Source organism: Saccopteryx leptura, chromosome 4, assembly GCF_036850995.1.
Source record: "Saccopteryx leptura isolate mSacLep1 chromosome 4, mSacLep1_pri_phased_curated, whole genome shotgun sequence".
Taxonomy (NCBI): Eukaryota; Metazoa; Chordata; class Mammalia; order Chiroptera; family Emballonuridae; genus Saccopteryx; species Saccopteryx leptura.
In genome coordinates, this window is record NC_089506.1 from 102,200,877 (window position 1) to 102,224,695 (window position 23,819).

At 33.3% G+C, this 23,819-nt stretch overlaps 1 protein-coding gene across 3 annotated transcripts in view; it reads right to left on the reverse strand.

Annotated features, from left to right (window-relative positions):
* Positions 1-23,819, reverse strand: part of TSC22D1 (TSC22 domain family member 1) — a 155,811-nt gene that overhangs the window by 101,857 nt on the left and 30,135 nt on the right. The window contains exons 2-4 of one of the 3 annotated variants that reach the window (XM_066380859.1): positions 21,445-21,512; positions 20,131-20,300; positions 17,734-19,237 (exon numbers count right to left, since the gene is read on the reverse strand). The exons of 1 other annotated variant lie outside the window; for it this stretch is intronic. In XM_066380859.1, the coding sequence (XP_066236956.1) occupies positions 19,220-19,237; positions 20,131-20,300; positions 21,445-21,512 (256 nt within the window). In that variant the 3' untranslated portion in view covers positions 17,734-19,219. Of the gene's footprint in view, positions 1-17,733; positions 19,238-20,130; positions 20,301-21,444; positions 21,513-23,819 lie in introns of those variants that run through there. One more of the 3 variants, XR_010751050.1, reaches the window with a different exon arrangement.

Below are 23,819 nucleotides of genomic sequence, written 5' to 3' on the forward strand. Positions count from 1 at the left end.
ATACTCACTGAAGTGAGGAATGGTAAAGGAAGCCCAGATTTGAGGGGGAAAAGATCATCAGTTCATAAAACATATTTGAAGTGCTCTTGGGCACAGAGATGCCAAGTAGGCAGCTCAATCTATGCTGGACCAGCATTATTAGACTTGAATCTCATCAGTACAAAGGTACAGGATTCCCTTTATCCACAGGGATATGTGCTAAGATGCCATGTGAATTACAGAACCCTATATATACTATGTTTTTCCCTATCTACACATACCTATGATAGTTTAATTTGGAAGTTAGGCAATTTCAGATAGAAGATTTACTCTTAATGCACATCTTAGCACCCATAGTATATATATTTTTCTCCTTATTAAGTCAAAATTTTCACTTATAAGTACTTCATGGTTTCTCTTTGGGTTGTCCAAATTTCCAGTTCACTACTCTTGCACTTTGGGGTCACTATTAAAATAAGGGTTATCTGAACACAACACTGAGATACCATGGCAGTCGATCTGATAAACAGATGGCTACTAAATGACTAACAGGTAGACATGCTGGACAAAGGGATGATTCATGTTCCGGGTGGGATGGAATAGAATGGCATGAGATTTCATCACAATACTCAGAGCGGTGCACATTTTAAAACTTACGAGGGGAGGGAAGTAAGAAGGCCAAATATATGATTGTCAGATAATTATTTGGCTTTGGGTGATAAGCACACAATGCAATGAATGTTCAAATGTTATAGAGTTTACCTGAAGCCTGTGTGTTCTTGTGAACCAATGTTGCCCCATTAAATTTAATTTCTAAATAAAAAAAACTTATGAATTATTTCTGGAATGTTTCATTTAATATTTTTGGACTATGTTTGACTGTGGGTAACTAAAACCATAGAAAGTGAAGCCACAGAAACAGGTTGACTTCAGTAATGTAGAGCATGAATCAAGACACCAAAAAAATTGAAAGCTAATGACCCAAGGACCCCTCCTCAGAAACTCCAGTATATAAAAGCCTATGCAGAGTGAGAATGAATCTGCAAATGAGACTGAGATACAAGGAAATGAAAGTCAATCCTCCCAGGCCCAAAATAGTGAAGAGAGAGAATGCCATCAATTGTGATGAATGCTACTCACAACACACATGACATGAACTGTCCCCTTATTTGGTGATAAGATCACTGATAACTTCAACGGTATTATTTCAAAAAAGTTATTAAGATGTAGAATCAAGATTAGAATAGGCTGAGAAGTGAGTGGCAGTGAAAGAAATAGAATGTTCTAGTCAGTTTTTAAGTTTGGGGGCATAGAGAAAGAAGTGAGGCAGTCACTACAGTTAGACATAATTTTTGTTTAATTGTAAAGACTTTTAACATGTTTGTATGCATATAAGGATATAGTTGAAATGGAGAAGTCAATTTAAAAATAAGGAACAAAATATCCTAAGACTTCTAAGAAAGCAGAGGTACTATGATGTAGATAGAATACAGGTGCGAGAAATAGGAGTAGTGATGAAAAGATTTACGTTTGGTACCAGAATGAAGTCTTTCTCTGTGAAGTAAGTGAGATATCTGTTGAAAAAACTGCATGTGACTAAGTGTAAGTGTATTCTAATGTATAATATTCTAGTTAAATAAGAAAACCTTTATATATAACAGAAACATTTTGATGTTTATTGGACCTAGCACATCATAATGCTTTACATTAGCCTATTTGATTTTCAAAACAACCCATGAGGAATTAGCTCATTCAGAGATGAAGAAACTGAGGCACAGAGAAGTGTTTTTTTTTTCTTTTTTAATCTCTCCTTGCTTATTTTCCAGGGATTCACAGCTATCCAACATCACTGAAATGTCAATGCAATTGACCTACTTATGAGTGAATCTCCCTCACTAGATTCAGGCATCTCAAAGGTAACCTATGTCTTCCTCATTGAAATATTTGTACAGTGTCTACTATGAGGCCGTTATTGTACGTACAAGAAACTAAAAAATAGTATCAACAGCACACAATAATCCCTTTTCTCAAGAAATCAGACAGGGTCATTTAGGGCTTCATAGGGCATGATAAAGAATGGATTTCATTATTTGTACAAAGAAAAGCAATTGAGTGTTAAGCAGGGGATGTATATAATTTTATTCATGCTACAACATTATAACAAATATTCTGTGAAGAAATAGCAGTCAAGAGATTAGCAAGAAGAGCAGCAGTGAGTCTGCTTGACAGTCCAGCACCTTGGAGTAGAGGTGGATGGAGGAACACAGTGAAAATGCATGTTTGAGAGACATTTAGGAGGTACATCTGATCTTTTTGAAAAAGGAGTAAAGAAAATTCAAAGACAGTTTAATCAACAAATTGAATTAGAACAACTAGACACACGCATGCATGCACACACAAAAATTGACCTTTGAAAAAAGTTAACTCAAAATGGATCACAGACCTAAATGTATAAGTCAAAACTGTAACAACACACCAAAGCATGATCCATTAAAGAAAAAAACGGATGAAGTGAACCTCAGTAAAATTTAAAACTTCTACAATGCAAGAGGCACTGTTAAGCAGATGAAAAGACAAGGTAGACTAGAAAATACTTATCTGGTAAAGGGCTGGTATCCAAAACATACAGACTAAAACTCAACAAAACCCCACAAATAACTGACTTTAAATAAAAATGGGCAAAATATCTGAACAGATAACTTCACCAAAAATTTATACAGGTAAAAAATCAACACATCATTAGGGAATTGAACAAATTAAACAATGAGATACCACCATACACCTATTACAGTGGCTACAATCCAAAACTCTGACAATAACCAAATACTGGGGAGGATGTAGAGCAACTGCAATTCTCCTTTACTGTGGGTGAGAATGCAAAGTGGGACAGCCGCCTCTGATGACAGTTTGGTGGTTTCTTGCAAAACTAAGCATAGGTTTACCATCAGATCCAGCAACTGCACTAATAGATTATTTTTCCAAGTGAACTGAAAAAATATGTCCAGAAAAAACCTGCACACAAAAGTTTACAATAGCTTTGTTACCAACTATGAAAAAATTGGAAGCAACCAAGATGTCCTTCAAAGTGGAATGGGTAAACAAACTGTGGTAGAACAATACAGCGATAAAAAAAATTTGCTACCAAACCACAAGACAAGGAGGAACCTTAACTACATATTGCTAAGTGAAAAAAAGCCCATGAAAAAAAATACATACCGCATGATTCCAACTAATGATATTCTAGGAAAGCAAAACTAGAGACATTAAAAACTATGAACAATAAAATGGCAATAAATGCATATAACAATTGAATCTAAAAAAGAATATAAGCAAACAAGCAGAACAGAAACAAACTCAGATACAGAGAACATTTTGATGGTTGCCAGATGGAAGGGGGGTTGAGGATCGGCTGGTGAAAAAGGTGAAGAGATTAAGAAGTACAAATTGGTGGTTATAGAATAGCTATGGGGATGTGAAGTACAGCATAAGAAATACAGTCAATAATATTCTTTTGTGTGCATGTCTGTGTGACAGAGAGAAAGACAGAGAGAGGGACAGATAGGGACAGGAAGGAAGGAAGATGAGAAGCATCAATTCTTTGTTGTCGCACTTTAGTTGTTCATTGATTGCTTTCTCATGTGCCTTGATGGGGGGGGGGGGGCTGCAGCAGAGTGAGTAACCCCTTGCTCAAGCAAGCAACCATGGGCTCAAGCGAGCGACCTTGAGCTTCAAGCCAGCAACCATGGGGTCAGTCTATGATCCCACATTCAAACCAGCAACCCCGCGCTCAAGCTGTGTAGGCCTTGGGGTTTCAAACCTGGGTCCTCTGCATCCCAGTCTGACGCTCTATCCATTGCACCACCACCTGGTTAGGCTAGTTAATAATATTCTAATAACTGTGTATAGCATCAGATAGGTATGAGAGTTATTAAAATGATCACTAAGTTATATAAAGTCTAATCACTGGGGTGTACGTCTGAAACTAATAAAGTACATTAACTGTAATCGAAAAATAAAAAACAACTTAAATTTTTAAAAATCAGCAGTTGTCCAGGATTCGGATGGTAAGGGATGAAGTAGAGCCCAGGATTTTTAAGGGCAGTGAAACTTTTTTCTTTGTCTTTTAATGGGCAATGAAAACTTTTCTTTAAGGCCACAATGGTGGATATGTGATATTTTGCGCTTAGCAAAACCTATAGACTTGCATGACATATAGAGTGAACCCTAATGTAAACTATGGACTTTAATATATGAAAACTGTAGTATAACATGCACTAAACTAAAGCAAGATATTAGACAAAACAAAGGGAAAGGAATAAACATGAAGATTGTCTGTTCTGCTCAATTTGTGTTAACCAAAAAATGGCTGGAAATAAAATCCTAAAACAATTAGAGTAGTGAATAATGAATAATCAGATTTTAAGTGGCAGGTGAAGAGGCTGCTCCATTTCTGACATAATGAGATGGTCCCGTATTAAGACGAGGAAGACCAAGAGAAAAATAGTTCAGGGTTGCTTATGTTAATTTCTAAAATTATCCAAGAGGATAGCAAGAATGGAGCCAAGGAGGTGGCTGGGAGGGAAATAACCTGAGGAGAGTTAACGAAAGAAGAGTATAATGCCAAGGGAATAAATAAGATCAGACCATCTTAGTGTAAAGGTTAAAGAAAAAGCTCAAGGACTGAGCACTGAACTACATTCTACAGCTGGATGAAAGAATAAGACCAGCAACAGCAACAAAAAAGTAAAGGCTGTGAAGAAAACCAGAAGTCAAGAAAAAAGCATTTCAGAAGAGTTCAACTACATTGAATTCTACTAAAAGGTCAAGGAAGGGGCAGGTGAGTGTCCAGTGGATCTATGGCAACAGAAAGCACCGAGGTGACTGATAAGAGCAGTCATAGAGGCAATAGGAGCAAAGGCAAAACTGGAACAGATTGAAAAGTAGGTAGGATGGAGAAATGATAACAACATGAGTAGACAATTCTTAGTAATAAAAGTGAGCAGAGATTACAGTAGTACAGTGTAGGGAAAGGATCAAGGTGGTTTCCCTTTCTTAAGACGATATATGACAGCATAATTAGATACTGATGGAAATGAGCTAATAGAGAGGAAGATTTGTTCATAGAGAAAATACTTATGCCACAAATTCCTCGGCACGATACAGAAGATCCAGACTCTAGGGGACACTGAAAAACAGCTCTTTGAAAAGAGGAGTAAAGAGGTAGAAACATCTTAATATTTCCAGTGCTTGGGAGATACATAAACTTTAGTAGGTAGATGCTCAGTAGGATTAAATTAATCCAGTGAAATAACTGCAGTCAGTGGTTAAGAAGACTCTAGTAAAGCACCATGACTTAATAAGTGTTAAGACTCAAATTAAATTGAAGGCAAATTCAAATATTTTAAAATGCACACTGACTTCCAGTTTTCAGTGCGACAACATGTCACTCCCATACACACAGTAAGAAAAAAGCTCAACTAAAAGCCAACACATCTGAGATCCATAAAAGAACCAAGGTCACAGGACAAAGTGTCACCTCCAGAACTGAAGAATCAGGCAAATACAGAAAGCCACAGCTTACTAGAAGCAAAAACCACCACTGTAGCCAGTAACAGAAACCTTGGGATTTAAAAAATGGAACATCAAACTAAAAATTTTTACACAGTGAAGAAAACCATCACCAAAACCAAGACAATCTACCAAATTGGAGAGGTTTTTTGCCAATGTTACATCTGATTAGGTGCTAATATCCAAAGTATATAAGGAACTCATAAAAATTAACACAAAAAAACCAAACAATACAATTTAAATAATGGGCAGAGGACCTGAACAGATATTTCTCCAAAGACATACAGATTGGATAATGGACATATGAAAAGGTGCTCAATGTCACTAATTATCAGAGAAATGTAAATTAAAACCACAATGAGATATCACCTCACACCTGTCAAAATAGCTACCATCAATAAATTGACAAACAACAAGGATGTTGAAATGATATTGGGAAGGATGTGGAAAAAAGAAAACCCTTGTGCAGTTGGTGGGAATGCAAATTAGTGCAACCACTGTGAAAACAGTATGGAGGTTTTTCAAAAAATTAAAAATAGAACTATTTTATGATCTAGCACTCCCACTTCTGGGTATTTACCCAAAGATATCCAAAACACTAATTTGAAAAGCTATATGCATCCTTATATTCATTGCAGCATTATTTACAATAGCCAATATATGGAAGCAGTCTAAGTGCCCATTAATAGCTGAGTAGATAATGATGTGGTCCATATATTCAAAGAAATATTTATTACTCAACCATAAAAAAGAATGATATCTGACCATTTAAAGCAACAACATGAAGGGACCTAAAGGGTATTATTACTATGCTAAGTGAAAAAAGTCATAGAGAAAAAAACAAATAACATACTATTCACTAAATGTAGAATCTAAAAAAAATAAACTACAAAACAGAAACAAAGTCATAGACACAGAATATTTTGATGGTTTCCACACAGAAGTTAGTTTAGAGTGTGGGTGATAAAGGTACAAATTGCCAGTTATAAAAAATGATGAAGATATAAAGTACAGCATGGGGAATACAGTCAATAATACTGTAATACCTATGTATGAAATCAGATGGGTACTGGACTTACCAGAGTGATCACTTCGTAAGTTAAATAAATGTCTAATCACTATGTTGTACACCTGAAACTAATGTAATATTATATGTCAACTGCAATCAAAAAAATAAACCCCCCAAAAACTTTAAGGGAATTAACTGCTAGAAGCTTGAGAAATTAAAAACTCCTGGGAAACCTAATAGGTTTCATGAATTTTACCTCCGGAAGCTCCTCAGGTTCTGAGGGTAAAGATCACAAAAAATCTCCTCTGAATCTGGAAACAAAGTGGGGGAAAGTAATCATTTTGAAACGTGCCAAGAACATGTGATTCTCCTTAACAAAGAACTGCCCTCAAGGAAAAGTATTTTATCAAAGGCTAACCAAAATGTATTTTACCAAATTGAACCAAATGGAGAAAGGGAAATATCCAAATCGGGCCCCCTCTACCATCCCTGCCCTGTGGGGGCAGGGGAAGAACACGGACACGTTCATGAAGGGGAAAGCCCACAGCACAGTCCACTAAAAGACTAAGACCTACTGAAAGGACCACAAACACTTCCCCTCCCTCCACTCCATCCACACCTTACCACATTAACAAGGGATGACTGCAGAATAGCAGGCTCAGATTCTATATATAAAGGAGTCTCCAAGAAATCCCAAAGATAATACAGTAAGCCAAAAAGAAAAAAAAGGCACCAGAAGAAATTTTAGCCTCTGACACATACGGCTCCAGCAAATAGTAAACAGACTAATACCTCGCCAGATCAACATAAAAATCCACATTCTGCCTATTTGCCTAAATTATGTTTATCTAATATATCATGTCTAGCATTTAACAAAAAATCACAAGACATGCTAGAAGACAAAAACAAACAAAAAAATTGAGTTTTGAAAGGGATTTTAGAATTATTAGACTAACAATTCCAAATTCCTAATATGCTAAAAGTTTTAATGGAATATGGGGATAACATGCAAAAACAGATGGGTAATGTAGTAAGCAGATAGATAAAAACCAAAGAATCAAAAGGAAAAGCTAGAAGTCAAAAACAGGAACAGAAATGAAGAAAGCATTTCATGTGTTTGTAAATAGACTGGACATGGCTTAAGAAAGAATCAGTAAGCTGAAAGATGTATCAATAGAAATATCTTGATCTGAAATGAGGGATAAAAAAGAAACAGAATATCCAAGAACTGTAGGACAATGTAAAAAGATGTAACATATGCATACAGGAATATCAGAAGGAGAAAGAAGAAAGAAAGCAACATAAAAAATATTTTTTAAAAAATGGCTGAGAATTTCCCAAAATTTATTGACACCAAACCACAGATCCAGGAAGCATAGAGAACATGAAGCAGGATGAATATCAAAATATTTGCACTTAGGCATATCATAGTCAAACTGTAGAAAATCACCCCCCCCAAAAAAAAAAAATCTTGAAAGAAGCCAGTTACCAGTAGATCAAGAAAAACCTTACCTATAAAGGAATATGAATTACATCAGACATTTCTTCAGAAACCATGCAATAAAAAAAGAGTAAAATATAGTGTTAAAAGAAAAAAAACCTACCAATATAGAATCTTGAATTCAGCAAAATTATGCTCCAAAAGTGAAGTAGGGAAAATAGTTTTCTCAAATAAAATGAAGGAAATTTGTTACCAGAAGACCCGTCTTGAAAGAAATCTTAAAACATGTCCTCCAGAGAAAAGGTCTATTCAATTTCTTTCTGGGAGAGCATCAGAAAAGGCAAAACAAAACCTTTTATTTTTAAAATTCTAAATTGAACTAACACAGAGTTTGTTCAAAAAGACAGCAACAATATATTGGATGATTATAGCTTATGGAAAAGTGAAATAAATGTCAGCAGTGTTATCAGGATGGAAGTGGGAATACTCTGTACCTGAACTACCCATAAAGGAGTATCACATTATTTGAAGGTGGATTCACTGGAACTGAAAAACTATTTTAGAAGTATAACTGATATGCTAAGAGAATAAATATAATTCCATAAAATGTTCAATATCAGTGAAAATAGTAAAAAAGTGAATGACAAAAAAAATTTTAAAGTACAAGGGCAATCAATAAAAAAGATACACATTAATTCAACTATAGCAATAATCACTTTAAGTGTAAATGGCTGAAGTATATAAATTTATTTATTTTTATTGACTTAGAGAAAGGAGACAGAAAGGTGGGGGAAAGAAAGAGAGAGAAAAGCAAGGAGGGGGAAGCATCAACTCGTAGCATTCCAGGTCTATGCTTTATCCACTGCACCACCACAGGTCAATCAAACTATATCAATTGAAAGACAAAGACTATCAAGTAGATAAAAAAACAAGACCCAACTATATAAGTTGTCTAAAAAAATCAACTTTACATATAAAGATGAAGGTAGATGAAAAGTAAAGGGATGAAGCCTGGCCACACGGTGGCACAGTGGACAGAGCGTCAAATTGGGACATGGAGGACCCAGGTTGGAAACCCTGAGGTCACCAGCTTGAGAGAAGGCTCATCTGGCTTGAGCGTGGGCTCACCAGCTTGAGTGTGGGATCATCAACATGATCCCAACATTGCTAGCTTGAACAACTAAGGTGCCACAATGAAGAATTGATGCTTCTCATCTCTCCCTCCCTATCTGTCCCTCTCTCTGACTCTGTCAAAAAAAATTTTTTTTAAGTAAAGCAATTAAGAAATATATACTATTGATATAAGAATACTAATTAAAAGAAAGCTAAAATAGCTGCATTAATTTTAGGAAAAGCAGACTTCAGAACAAGGAAAAGTTATCAGACACAAAGAAGCGCATTACATAATGACGAAGGGCTCAATTCTCTATGAATGCATAACAATCCTTAATAAATATTTGCTTAACAACAGAGCCTTAAAATATGTGAGGCAAAAACTGATAGAACCGAAATGAGAAGTTGATAAACCTACTATTCTACTTAAAGACTAACACCACCCTATCAGTAGTAGATCCAGCAGGTAGAAAATCAGAATGAACATTTTTGAACTGAATAATAACTGCATCTAATTGACATCTAAACAATATTTCATCCAATAACAGTCAAACACACCTTCTCAACCTCACATGAAACACTGACCCAGATTAAGTGCCATAAAACAAAAACCAAACAAACAAAAAGAATTAAAGAACAGAAATCAGCCCTGGCTAGGTAGCTCAGTTGGTTGAAGCACTGTCCCACTACATAGACCATAGGTTCGATCCCTGGTCAGGGCACATGCAATAATCAACTAATGAGTGCATAAATAAGTGGAACAACAAAATGATGTTTCTTCCTCTCTACAAAAATAAATTTTAAAAATCTTTTAAAAAAAAGAAATCATACAAAGAACGCTCTCAGACCACAATGTTATTAAGCTAAAAATCAAGAACAGAGGTACCAAACATTTACAAGTAGATGGGAAACCCCCAAATATTGGATAGTAAACCGCACACTCTAGAAAAACCACTGGTGGAAGAAACTTTTTAAAATATCAATCTAAAATAAAACGAAAAAACAATTCATTAAAATTCTAGGATGCAGCAAAAAACAGCACTTTGCACATGCAAAGTAAGCCTAAGGCAAGCAGAAGAAATAAAAAAATTAAGAGCACAAATCAATGAAACAGAAAACAGTAAAATAAAGAAAATTCAACAAAGCCCAAATTTCATTATTTTATCAGCAAAATTCATAAATCACTACCAAGGTCAAAAAGAAACAAGATGCAAACAACTAATATTATAAAAGAAGGGGCCCCCACTACTAATCCTGTAGACATTAAAAAGATAATACAGAATATTATGAATCACTCCCCACAAATTTAATACCTTACTTAGATGAAATGGATCAATTCCTTAAAAGATACAATCTACCAAAATACTCAAGAAAAAACAAACTAAATAGGTTTATATCTATTGAAGAAACTGAATCAATTAATAACCTTCCTAAACAGAAAACACAAAGCCCAGATAGTTTCACCAGTTATAAAATGATAAATCTTACCAAATATTTAAGAAATTCTAGCAAATATTTAATAAAATGATACCAATTCTCCACAGTCTCTTTCATTCAAGTGGAAACAGAAGGAGTAAGTCCTAAGACATTCAATGAGATCAACCTAATATCATTAAGATATAAAATTATCTCATTAAGATATAAAATTCCTTGGCAAAATATTAACAAATCAAATCCAATAATGTGTAAAAAAGATTATACTATACACCATTACCAATTTTGACTTATTCTAGGTATGCAAGGTTAATTTAATATTCAAAACTCAAGTCATGTAATCCATCTCATTAATGGCCAAAAAAGAAAAAAAAAATGATTGTATCAACAGATTCAGAAAAAGCATTTGACAAAAGCCAACATCAACGCATGATTAAAAAAACAAACCTCTGAGGAAACTAGAATCAGAAGGGAATTACTTCAAGGTGATAAAGAATATCTACAAAAAACCTATAGCTAACATTATATTTATTGGTAAGCTACTAGATGCTTTCTTTCCGCCTAATACAGAGAACAAGGGAGAAAACAAACTCTTTGCAAATTCCTAAAAAGAAAAAAACTTGCAACAAACAAGTATAGTTTGGTTGCAAGACATAGGTAATATCAACTGTTTTCCTATATACCAGCAATGAACAACTGGAATTTGGAATAAAAAATGCACAATTTAAAAAAATAAAATAAAAAAATGCACAATTTATATTAGCACCTAAAAATTAAATATTTAGGTATAAACCTAACAAAATATATACAAAGATATATACAGTGGTACCTTGAGATATGAACAGACCAACATACAAATTTTTTAAGATATGAGCTGCGACTCGGTCTGTATTTTTGTTAGAGATCAGAGCAAAATTCAGAGATATGAATCGTGATTCGGGAAGCTGCCGCTAGTTGGCGCGTTGGTGCATGGGTCCAGTATCGGCAGTTTGATATACGAGTTGACTGACTTACGAGCTCGGTTACAGAACGAATTAAATTAGTATCTCAAGGTACCACTGTATGAGGAAAATATTACAAAATGTTGATGAAAAATCAAAGATTGAAATGGAGAGATATTTCATGTTCATAGATAGGAAGACTAAATACTATTAGTCAGTTCTTCTCAAATTGATCTTTAGATCCAATGCAACCCCAATCAAGAACCCAGAAAGTCATTTTGTAGATAGAGTCAAACTGATTCTAAAGGCTCTATGAAAAGGCAAAAGACCCAGAATAGCCAGCACAATATTGAAGAACAAAGTCAGAAGACTGACACTATCCAACTTCAAGAAATACCAAAAAGGTACAGTGTTCAGGACAGTGTAGTACTGGCAAAAGAACAGACAAGCCAATGGAACAGGATTAAAAGCCCAGAAATAGACTCATACAACTATGGTCAAATGATCTTTGAAAAAGCAAAGAAAATTCAAAGGAGAAAAAAGTCTTTTCAACAAATGGTGTTAGAACTGGACACACACACAAATTCACCTTACACCTTTCAAAAAAGTTAACTCAAAATGGCCCCAGCCAGGTAGCTCAGTTGGTTAGAGCATAGTGCCAATAAGCCAAGGTTGCGGGTTCAATCCCCAGTCAGGGTCATATAAAAGAAGCAACCAATGAATGCACTATTATGGGGAATAATAAATCAATGTTTCTTACACTATCTCCCTTCCTCTCTCTCTAAATCAATCAATAATCTTTTTAAAAAATGGATCATAAACCTAAATGTAAAAGTCAAAACTAAAACTTCCAAAAAATAACATAAGAGAAAATCTAGGTGACCACGGGTTGATTTGATGAGTTTTTAGATACAACACTAAATGACCCTTTAAAGAGTAAGTTAAGTAGACTTCATTAAAATTTAAAACTGCTCCGTAAGAGATACTTCTAATAGGGAAAATAAAAAAACAAGCCACAGACTATTTGCAGAACACTTATCTGGTAAAGGACTGGTATCCAAAATATACACAAAAAAATCTCTTAAAAAGTTAAGAGGACAAACAACTGATTTTTAAAACAGGCAAAGACCTGGACATCTTGCCAAAGACATAAAAATAAATGCTAAGTTAAAGAAGCCAGTCTGAAAAGGTTACATATACAACTATACGAGATTTCAGAAATGGCAAAACTGTAGAGACAGAAGATTTGTGGTTGTCAGGGGTGGGGAGTGAAGGAAGGGGTGAATAGATGGAGCACAAGCTATTCATAGCTCAGTGAAACTTCTATATGACCCTGTAACTGTGATATATTATGTATTTGGCAAAAGCCATATAACTGTATGACACAGAAACTTAATGCAAACTGTGGACTTTAATAATGACATATCAATACTAGTTCATTATCTGCAACAAATGCACCACAGAAAAGATGTTAATAATAAAGTATGGAAGGGAACCCCAGCTATTTGTGTGCGAGCAGAACACTACTTTCTGGCCTATTTTTCTGTAAAACTAACTCTTTAAAAAAAAAAAAAGCCTATTAAATGTATAGTGAATAAAATATCCCTTTTATCTACTTTAAACACTGAGGTTCTATATGAATTTTCCTGACAATGTGCATTCTTTTGTGCAAAGATATTTGGCAATCAGTAGTGCAAGAGAATTCTTTAGATTTTTACAGATCTTTCAAATGCACTGTTTCTTACTGAATATGGGCCCTTGGGCATTTTTTGTTACATCTTAGCTTCAGTATCTTTATGTGTAAAATAGAAAAATTACCTTACTCACAGGTGAGATGGATTAACTAGATAAATATTTGTAAAGCACCTAGCCCAAGGTGCACAAAGTAGGTATGTAAATGTTCCTTTCTTTCTCCCTCATTTACCTGAAAATTCTAATTCAGGTGAGGTAGAATATACCCTACACATCAAGCCAGTGTTTTTCAAACAAAGGTACTTGTAGCCTAAGAGGTACACACAACCATTAAATAAAATACAGTGGTACCTTAAGATATAACAGGCCAACATATGATTTTTTTAAGATACGAGCTGCGACTTGGTCTGTATTTTTGTGACTTGGTCTGTATTTTTGTTCGAGATCTGAGCGAAATTCCGAGATAAGAGTCGTGATACTGAAAACTGCCACTAGTTGGCGTGTGGTGCACGGGTCCAGTATTAGCAGTTTGATATACGAGTCGACTGACTTATGAGCTCGGTTACAGCAAGAATTAAATTCGTATCTCAAGGTACCACTGTATACAATTCATGTTTTCCTGAGTTCAATTTTAAATTTGGAAGAAAAAAGTTAAAATATTTAACTGGTAATTTAAAACATTCTTATACCAAAACAACATTGCTATATAGTTCCAGGCAATATAAAACTATGTTTGCATTAGAACTCAGGCCACAGCTTCAGGTTTCTAGGGCTAGCTACTTCTTTGTTGTCATCTGCTGTTTGGTACATATTCCAAACTTTTCCACTTAAGCACTGCCTTTCATTTCTAATTTTAATTGTTACTGTACAGTTCCATTTTCATCTCAATGTCAATCCACGTCAACATGGCCATTTACCTTTAAATTAGCAAGGACAACCTGAAAAAAAATTACATTATACATTATAAAGGTCATTTAATATGGAACTTAGGGTTATTTGAGTCAAAATTCAACAAATAAAAAATAATTGAAATAGAGATTGTACTTTTTTTACTATGATTTCTCAAGTTCTTAGTTATTACCTTGAGTCAATTTTCTTTTCCACTAAACTGTGAACATTAGCTGTTGCATTAACACACTACTAGCTTAATTTTTAGAAAAAAATATTTTGCTTATCACTATGCAATTCTTTTACTGAACAAAATCTCAACATGCAGAAAACTAAGCACCTTAATGGGTCAATAGGTAAGGATACACAGTGGCATGAGTATCCCAGAGCTACACACAGGAACTATCCTGGCTCAGTGTCACACATTAAGGAAAACAATGATAAACTGAAGCATGTTAAAAAAAAAACAAAAAAAAAACACCTTTTTTTATTAAAAAAAACAATACTTTTTTTATATAAAAAGTTTTTATAAAACTTTTAAGGATCTCAAAACCAGACTACAAACAAGAAAATAGAGGTGCTTAATTTGTAGGCTTGGAACTGATGAAGTTGAACAGCCATGTTTCAAGTCCTGAAGACTGTCATATCTGAAAAAATTCAGACTTGCTCTGTGTTTTCCAGAAGTAGGATCTACATGAGATGGCAGTCAAGCACAGGAAAGTACAGGTCTCTGAGCTTGCAGTCAAAAGACTTGAGTCCTATAGACCTTTTATCCATTAGAAAAATATATGTGATATTCCTATATATGTTATCTTGTGTATTAAAATGAGGTGCTAAATAAGATGATTTCAAAGATAATTTCCAAATAAAAAATAACAGAAGCAAATTCTGGGTCAACTTCTTAACATTGGAGTATCCTGAACATGGCATCAGATACATTATAAAGTTCTCTCACTTGTTCATATCAGCATCTTCATTTGTTCTACATAAGGTGAAAGTGGAATGCATAACAAACTATGTATATTAAGTAAAAGCCAAATGTCCACAAGCTGGTGTTCTTATAAAAAGAATTAAAAAATAGGATGGAAGATTATTTTACTTAATATGTTGCCATCTACTGAGTAAATTAAACCAATAATTATAGAAGATAACCTAACCACTTTTCTAGTTCATCTGTATTGAAAATTGCATTTTCCTTTGTTTCTAGATATACTAAATAAGGTAACATTTGACTTGTTGAATCTACTTAATATTCCTTAGAGAACAGTGTCTTCCTTCTTTTAATTTTATCTACTAGCCAATAATATTACTTCTTAACCCATAATATAAGATTCCCCTTAGTGTTAAAGTGAATGTTTATCAAACTTGAATTTTTTGAACCAAAGTAAAAATTATTCAATACAGCTACTGTTTTCTAAGTTCTGGGTATCATTTAATAAAAATAGGGCATTCACAGCTAAATGAAGCCAGGCAATAATCTCATGGAATATATACTCAACTCTCCATGCAAAGTGCAATATTCAGTATGAATCATAAACACTAATAGAGCAAGGATAGGAGATGCCTTGGAATATAGGTCAAGCATAAAAAGGGTACAATGTCTGTGGATATATTTCTGAATGTACTCCAAATTATTCAAAAACAAATTTGTGATTTATCCATTTGTCTTCTGGGAGAGATTTTTAGGGAGAATTATTTTCCTAATTATACACCTGTCTGAAAATCCCAGGATATCTGCTGTAGTTCACTTTATCATCAGACAGTATATTGAACACATTTTTAACATTTTTCTTCCTAGGCCATACCTTACCTCTTGAGTAGAGATCCCTTTGATCATAATTCCTGAAAACTCCGATGCATACTTCAAAGTTTCCTAACATTTTCACTGCAGTAATCTAATTACCTTAGATATACATATTAATGGGAAAACTTTAGAGCACCTCTATGTACTTATTTAGAAACACAAATCTTTCATATTTTAGAATTAAATTAATATGAAGTTTGTTCAATGGGAAATAAAAAAATACCTGAATAAAAAGAAAGAAATTGCTTAGGACATTTAAGCACTGACAGTTTGCTCAATTGTTTCAATGTAGCCAAGTAAAATAAGATCTGTGCACATATTTATAATAAATTATTAAGTCATACTGCTTATGTGTCATGTACTTCTGTAAAAGAGTTATTAAAAATGTTTCCTCACTAAAGAACAAAAATTTATATTATAGTTAATCCTATCAGTGATGAAACAATGAGCCTATGTTCTTATACCTTCAAGATATAAAGGTAACCCATGTTAAACATTCTGTTAATTTTTATTTTAAAGCTACTAATGATGTAGGGAAAAACTCATGCAATAACAATTAAATTATTTAAAACTCATTTCACCATTATTTTTACAATGTTTGAAGTTTCTGGTGCAAGATATTTTTTGTATTCAAGTAAAATACAAACTTCCATTGAAATATTATTGTCTGTAAACCTTTGATAGCTTTAACTCTAAAAACAGAATTTTATCCACAGAATCCTTCCTCATTATTTCCAAACTTACCAGACTAATAAAGCCAAGAATTTTAGCTTCTTTTCTCCCCTTCCCCCAATATAGTAGCTATTTTAAGTTATAATTTCCTTTTCTAAGCCTTTTTTTGAAGAGTATAATTTTTTTGAGAAGCCAAATTCATTTCATCCACAAACAGTTATTCATTCAACTCTTATTTCTTGCCTAGGACCCCATTATGTTTCTTTTTAATCTTTGGAGTCCACTTCTTATATAAATATCTTCAAATCAAAAGGAATATCCTCTTCCCTCTAGCAGACTCTGAATAAAAAAGGTAAATTGTTCTAGTGGCTTCAATTATGTTTAGGTAGCTATAAAAACCAGAATCATTAAAACCAAATTTTATCCTTTTCCAAATGTTGTGTTGATATCAAGGTTAAAAGCCAAGAGACTTTTAAGTCAACATTTTACCTCCTACAATTATTTGCTCAAGCAGAAGACTAATAAATATAAGATATTTTTCTTTTCCTGTTAACAGCTCTTATAAATTAGGCATCTCCAATCTGCAATATTTTCAAATGTGTTTTTCTGGGTATAGGAACTCTCTTTCATGTGCTATTTTGTAAAATTCAATCAATTTTGCTTTTAAAAGATTTAACCATGTTACTCCTAATATGTATAATTTTGACTCAAGAGTTTTCATGGTTTACAAAATTGACAATAAAAATGAGCATCTAAAAAATCTAATTCTTGAAACAAAACTAAGATGAAGCTAATCATGAAAATGCAAAGCAGGACTAAAGAGATCACCTATTTTTATAAATTTGGCACGGGGTGACCTGATAAAGAATCATTTTAATTTAACAATTTAAAATTTGTTTTCTCAAAAAAAAAGGTAAACATACACAAGGACAGTATATTCAGAAATACTTAGAGAAAGACACATAAAATTAAAATACATTTAGAAATACTATTGTAGTTTTCAATTTCTACTCCTGAAACAAAAATAAGCCATTTATCAGTAAGTGCATTTTTTTCAAGGAGAAGATATTTATTAGTTTTCAAATGATCACATAATACAAATATTACACAGTCATTCTAGAAAAAAATGTTTATATTAATATTCATAAAACACTGAAAAATATAGGATTGCATAATGTGACACAAAATATTAAAAATCTGAAAGAAAAATGTATTAAAATAAAAGTTTAAATAAACAAATCAGTTCACATTAATATACAAAAAGTTTCACTTTTAAATAGCTTTTAGTAGCATGAGGTGAATAGAAATGCACTTACATTTCTTTAGCACACTTTAAAGAACAGAGCTAAAATTTAATCAAAGCATGAGATTAAGAGATTAAATCACTTTTCATCTTTTAAAACTGAAACAAACGGCTAATAATCTCAACAGGCCATAAACTGGTTTAAAGAGTTCAACTAACTTAATTTCCAAGAAATTTCACTTTTAATTCCCTTGAGTTCTAAATTTATATGTGTAAGAACTGTCTTATTAACATTTAACAAAAACAAATCAAGCATAAAAATCTGTAATCACTGATGAATTTTAGTTTAAACTGATCTTTTAAGCTTACTACTTTTAAGTACTACACATACAAATATTTATTATAATTAATGAGGAAAACACAGGTCTAATAGCCAAAAAGACTAAAGGCCAGGTTATAACTTAGCAAATATTTCTAGATTCCTAAAACATTTTAGAGGTTTCCATGTTAATAATTCTATAATTTCTATCATTAAAATTTATACCAAAAATAAAAAACTGGCAGCATTGAGCAATTTTTTTAAAACTTCTTTAATTAAAGCTTTAACTGACCAGTTAAGAGAAACAGAAAAGTTCTGATTAACTATTACCATCAATTAATCGATAGTTTGGGTAATTATCTTGCAACACTTACATATACTAATTGACATTGTTTCAGTATCATCAAGCTTTACTATGCCTTAACTGCAGAACAATATCTCAATTTTAATAGGCAGTATTCACTTTTACTACTTTAGAAGAAGGAGCAAACTACTTCCATCTCAAAAGATGTCTCTTCTACTTCTATACTGGAACCATTGATTTGACAAATGACAATAAGGCTCAAGACCAGAAAAAGATAAGCTAAGATTATAGCCTCTAATTTTAAAAGTAATTTGGGAGTAATTAAGAAGTTTACCCTTTGTTTCTAGTTCTTTTCAGTGTCAGGAAACAGAACACAGTTACATTAAGCTTTTTTAACCTCCTATACTACTAAAAAAGTGTTTGCCTGCTTGATTAAGGTGATTTTCAATCCCACCCATCTTTTAAGTGAAACAGATACAGAGAGCTGCTTTTAAAACAAAGGAGTCTCTCATGCTTCCTCTATTTCAGTCTTCTGAATAGAAAGGAATATTTTCATGGCCATGTAAAATTCCAATCTGAAAGAATTATTTCATTATTTGGGCCTTTCCATTTCCAGACCAAGAGTACACCAGAGTAAATCTTAAAAGTTTATAAATGACAAGATCAGGTGGCTCTCTCATCCTTGTGTCTTCTAGATATATTGCATGGCTCCGTTCACCACTGCCTTCCAAACTGCAGGTGCTGCATGTGTGACAGATATCATCCATGAAGGCTCTGCTAGAAGAGTTCCTTTTGTTGAAGAAGTATGATGTTTACCAGTTGAAAGAAATCTGGGCAATTAGAGAACAAATAAACCAGTCTCCCATTATCAAGATACCTGGAGTCACAGAAGGAATCCACCAAGGAAAAAATGAAAACTTGCCAAAGGCACCAAGTTCACATTCTACCCATTGTAGATGGTAAGAATTTCCTAGAACCAAATCCTACCCTTGGCATCAAAGAAACTAAGAGAAAACCGTTTTAATGCCATGGGAAAAATCTTGGACAAGGCTTTTCGCCACAAATAACATTATTCCTAGGGACTGGAAAACTATTTTTTGAGTATATTTAACATAGCTTTCAGGGATATTAATATCCTGAAACTTATATTCATTCATATTTATCTTATTAAAGAATGAAGCCTAAATTTGATAGTAAAACCATAAAGTACTATCATTGTATCTTCTAAAAGATCTAATTACTATGAAGTCCTAAAGTTTGAGGTAGGAAAAAGACCAAAACTTTCTCACTAACAGGGTGGGATAATACCTGGACATCAGACTGTGGTAAGTTAGGAGAGCTCAGATGTCCAGCTTGCCCAAAGGTGAAATACAGAAACTTCTTAGTTACTGGAATATAAAAGAGCACTTAGAAGTCCACTAGTATCATTAAAGGCTAAAATGGGCAAATATTCCCTTTTTAAAAGTCCTGTAGACTACAAAGGCATTCACCAAACCAAGTGCCCCAAGTTATCCACTGCTTTAATTATCTGGAGAGAAAATTAAATAAATTTTAGGTCTCCCTTTTTAATGGGCACTAGTTAGCATTCTTAGATAAACAAAACAGATTGCAGCCCCACTCAGCTCTAATATGAACCCAAGGAGTTTACCAATAGAATTAAATGGGCAATGGAAGGACACTCCAATCTATAAATAAACCCAAGTAAATAATGGAAAGCACCCACTTGTTTATTATCCTTTCCCACTCTCTCCAGAAGCTGGATATTCTGCCTCCAAGGGTTCAGTGGAGAAAGTGGACCCCTGACGTCAAAAGCTCTCCGTGGTCTTGGCTGTATCTGTGGTTCTAGGATCACTCCTTGCACCTCTGGTAGGAGAGAAGCACTGAAATAGAGAGCTGAATATAGATTTAAGAGAAAATTCTTATTAAGAAATTACATTCTCTGGTCATTTGAGTTTGTAATGACTTATCCTCAGGATAAAAAGGAGCTACCTTTGGGCATACTTTCTTTAATGCCTTCTTAATTTGAATTTTAGAAGTCTGTTCCCACAAATGATTTTCCTCAGTAACTGTTAAGAAGGGATCTATCTTTGTCTAAGTCATAACACACTCTGCGACAAACCACTCAACTTCAAGTGGTGAAGACCGAATTGAAAAATGATAAATTATAACTGGAAACAAGATCATAGTTGTTTTAAAGGGACAGGGAAAGGAACTCAACCTCAGATATATTGAAGGAGGAATCCCAGTTAATTCTTCTGTAAAAGAGAAGAAGATGGATTGAAAAGTAGAAACAGAATAATCAAGCATATTAACAGGAATACTAATACACCTTGGGAATTGTTCAGGAAGCTAAATTTGTTCATGGTTTTTAAGTCTTCAGTAATTTGAAGAATTAATCAGACTACAGTCCCATATTATAGCAATACAAATCTACACTTGTATTTTATCAAGCTATGACTACTGTCACTGAAAAAAGATTTATTCTCCAAGCACTCATATTTAAAAATGGGAGGGCAGAACAGTGGACATAGGCAACACAGACTAAAAATCTTTTGGAAACATATGATCATTTGCTTTGAGGTCAAGAGGCCCAGGAAATAATCATTAATGGCTACAATATAGAAATTAAAGCAGTAAGATATATAAAATAATAGATGATGATAAAGATATTGAAAAATAGTTTGCATTGTTACAGGACAAGGCAAATAAGAGAAGAAGTTTAAAGTATATAGCATCTGATCAAGAAAAAGCTGAAAGGAGAATAAGATAAGTAGACATGTATTTACAGTTATAGGGACTGCAAGATAAATTTTAACAGTAGAAAACAGATCAATTATACTTTGTGGTACAGAGTGATACATTCCAATTAAATTTCTTATCTTATTCTAAGTAGAAAAGTGCTGCATATTCCTGCTGTACAGAACACAGTCACACTATCCTATTTCAGGGACACATTATATTTTGGGATAAATTAAGAAAATAATACTATCAAGTAAACTCTCTCTCACACCAACTGGTTATCACAAGGGTTCCTTACCTGTTAGTGGAACGAGGATTGTGCTCTCTTGTCCTATCAATCGACCAACAAAGGTTATAGTCTCAGCACTAAGAAAGTAGAAACCAATCAAACTTAATGTTTTAGTGCCTTCAACTTCCTCCTGGCTCTGCCAGCCAGTTTGGAAATATACCAACAGCTGAAAAGGAATGGTTACTCCATTACCTAACAACATTTGGACTAAATTATTTTAAAGCCTAAAGATGAAAGAACAAACTAACAGTTCTTCTTTAGAAATATACTGACTTCTGTACAAGTGAGAAATGAAAATAGTTTGGACTAAGAAAATCGACAAATTTAAGCATCAATTCTGTAATTTCCAAAAATTAAAGAAATTTTAACAAAATCTAAAAGATGAAAAAGATGCCAAGGGGTGAAACTGCCAACTCACAAGAGGTATCAAATAAACAACTGCAAAAATACTCTATGAGCCTACATGCCAGCTATTTACTTTTTTCATTTTAAGTTTCTAATACAATTTAAGTCCTGAAGTCTTTTAGTTTTGAAAAGACTATAGACTATATTTTATGAGCAATACCTTAAAACAGTAATTTAGAGTATAATCATACCTAGGAGGTAGGTGAGGAGTGACAAGAGGAAAGGAGTACAAATTTTAAAAAGGCCTACTGAATACTGAGTATCTCAAGAAATGCATTCTAATTAGGTATTTTCAAGAGTCCAAAAATCCCAAATAGATTAACAAGGTATTCCACAGAGAGAGTTCCTAAGGGGTGGCTCTTTAACAGAGAAGAAAGGCTTAAAATTAATACACCAGAGCTACCCTATTTATGTTTTCATTATACCAATATGGAGCAAAGAGGTGCTACAAAACTGCTTTTAATTACTGTTAAACAGTCATCCTCTAGTCTTTTCTAATAAATTTCCTTGACAAATCATTCCTTTTTGTGTCTAATATTTCATTATAAACCAGGAAAATTATTAAATATTTCCAGATTAATGAGATCTTAGTCAAAGTTAACTTTGACTAAGATAGTTAAAAATATATTCAGAAATTATAAACAAGATATGATTTTCCAAATTTCAGTTTTCTTTCATTTCTTGAATACTGATCAGAAGTAACAACTCATCTGAATGAAAATCCAAGCAGAAAGGGAACATTCCATTTTAAATAAGAAACACACCTGCTAATTTTTTTTTAAGTTTACAGACCTGCTTCACATTGAAAATAAAAACCCCAAAGAAATCATATCTTGCTCAAATTGATAATGTGCTAAAAGTTTACAATTTCTCCTTGATCAGGAGGCTCAAAACCCTCTCATAACCCTCAGAATATATAAATTAAAAATACAACAAACTTAGATTTAAAAAAAAATGTCCTTAGGTAATAGGGCAAGTAAGTGAGCTGGAGAAGTATATTCACTTATAAACTTCTACCAAGTCAGATTACTTTCAGGATATAACTTCTTTATTTTGCCTGAAATAGTGAAACTTGTAGATTCAACATATTTACACTCAAAAATAAAAACATATTTCCCTAAATATAAGTTATGTTGAATCATTAAGGAGAGGTGATATCTCTCTTGCTGTGGGGAGTGAATAATGTAGGAAGACTGTGGATTTGATACTGCACCATTTATCTAGAAAATGTAAAGGCATTTTCAAAATGAGATCATTAATCAAACAATAAAAGAGCAGCCTTTGTGAGATTTGATGGAGGCCCATAAGAATGACACAGTAGGATCTTACCTAATTTTATTTCAATAAACAGCATTCTCCTATGTGATGTTTCAGGAGGAAAAAAATTAGTACTCCATTACAGAATTCCACTAGAGAATAAATTCTAAACCAAAGCCAACAAAATCGGCAATGCTGAAATGCCACAAAGGAACTCAAACAGGTGTTCCAGTACATCAAGAAAATCGTTTTAATATTATCATAAACACATTGATTTTTAAAGTATTTTAGTTATGAATTAAAAATTTAGTTATATTAAAATCAGAAGCAATAAAACTAAGTATTTTATATACAAATACCACTGAGAAATTCTCAGGAAATGTACAAACTAGACTATTTACAATAGTTGTTCTCAATATTAAATTATTAAATGAGCATATACTGCTAGTTTTCAGCATTTCTGATACTGGAAGAAGGAAAGCTACCACTAATCATTTTTAAGCAATGAAATAGAAGGTACCACATTTTTACAAAGACTATGATTTCTATTCACTTGTGCTGTAACTGATCTGAAGTTAAACTTGCTAACATAGATTTACAGATTACTTATATTTATAAAATAAGACATTCCACACTAAATTAAAAGCCTGATGTTAATATCTTTTTCCCACTCATCTTTTATCACTCATTATACTGATTCTAAGACACGTCTACAAAGAAAA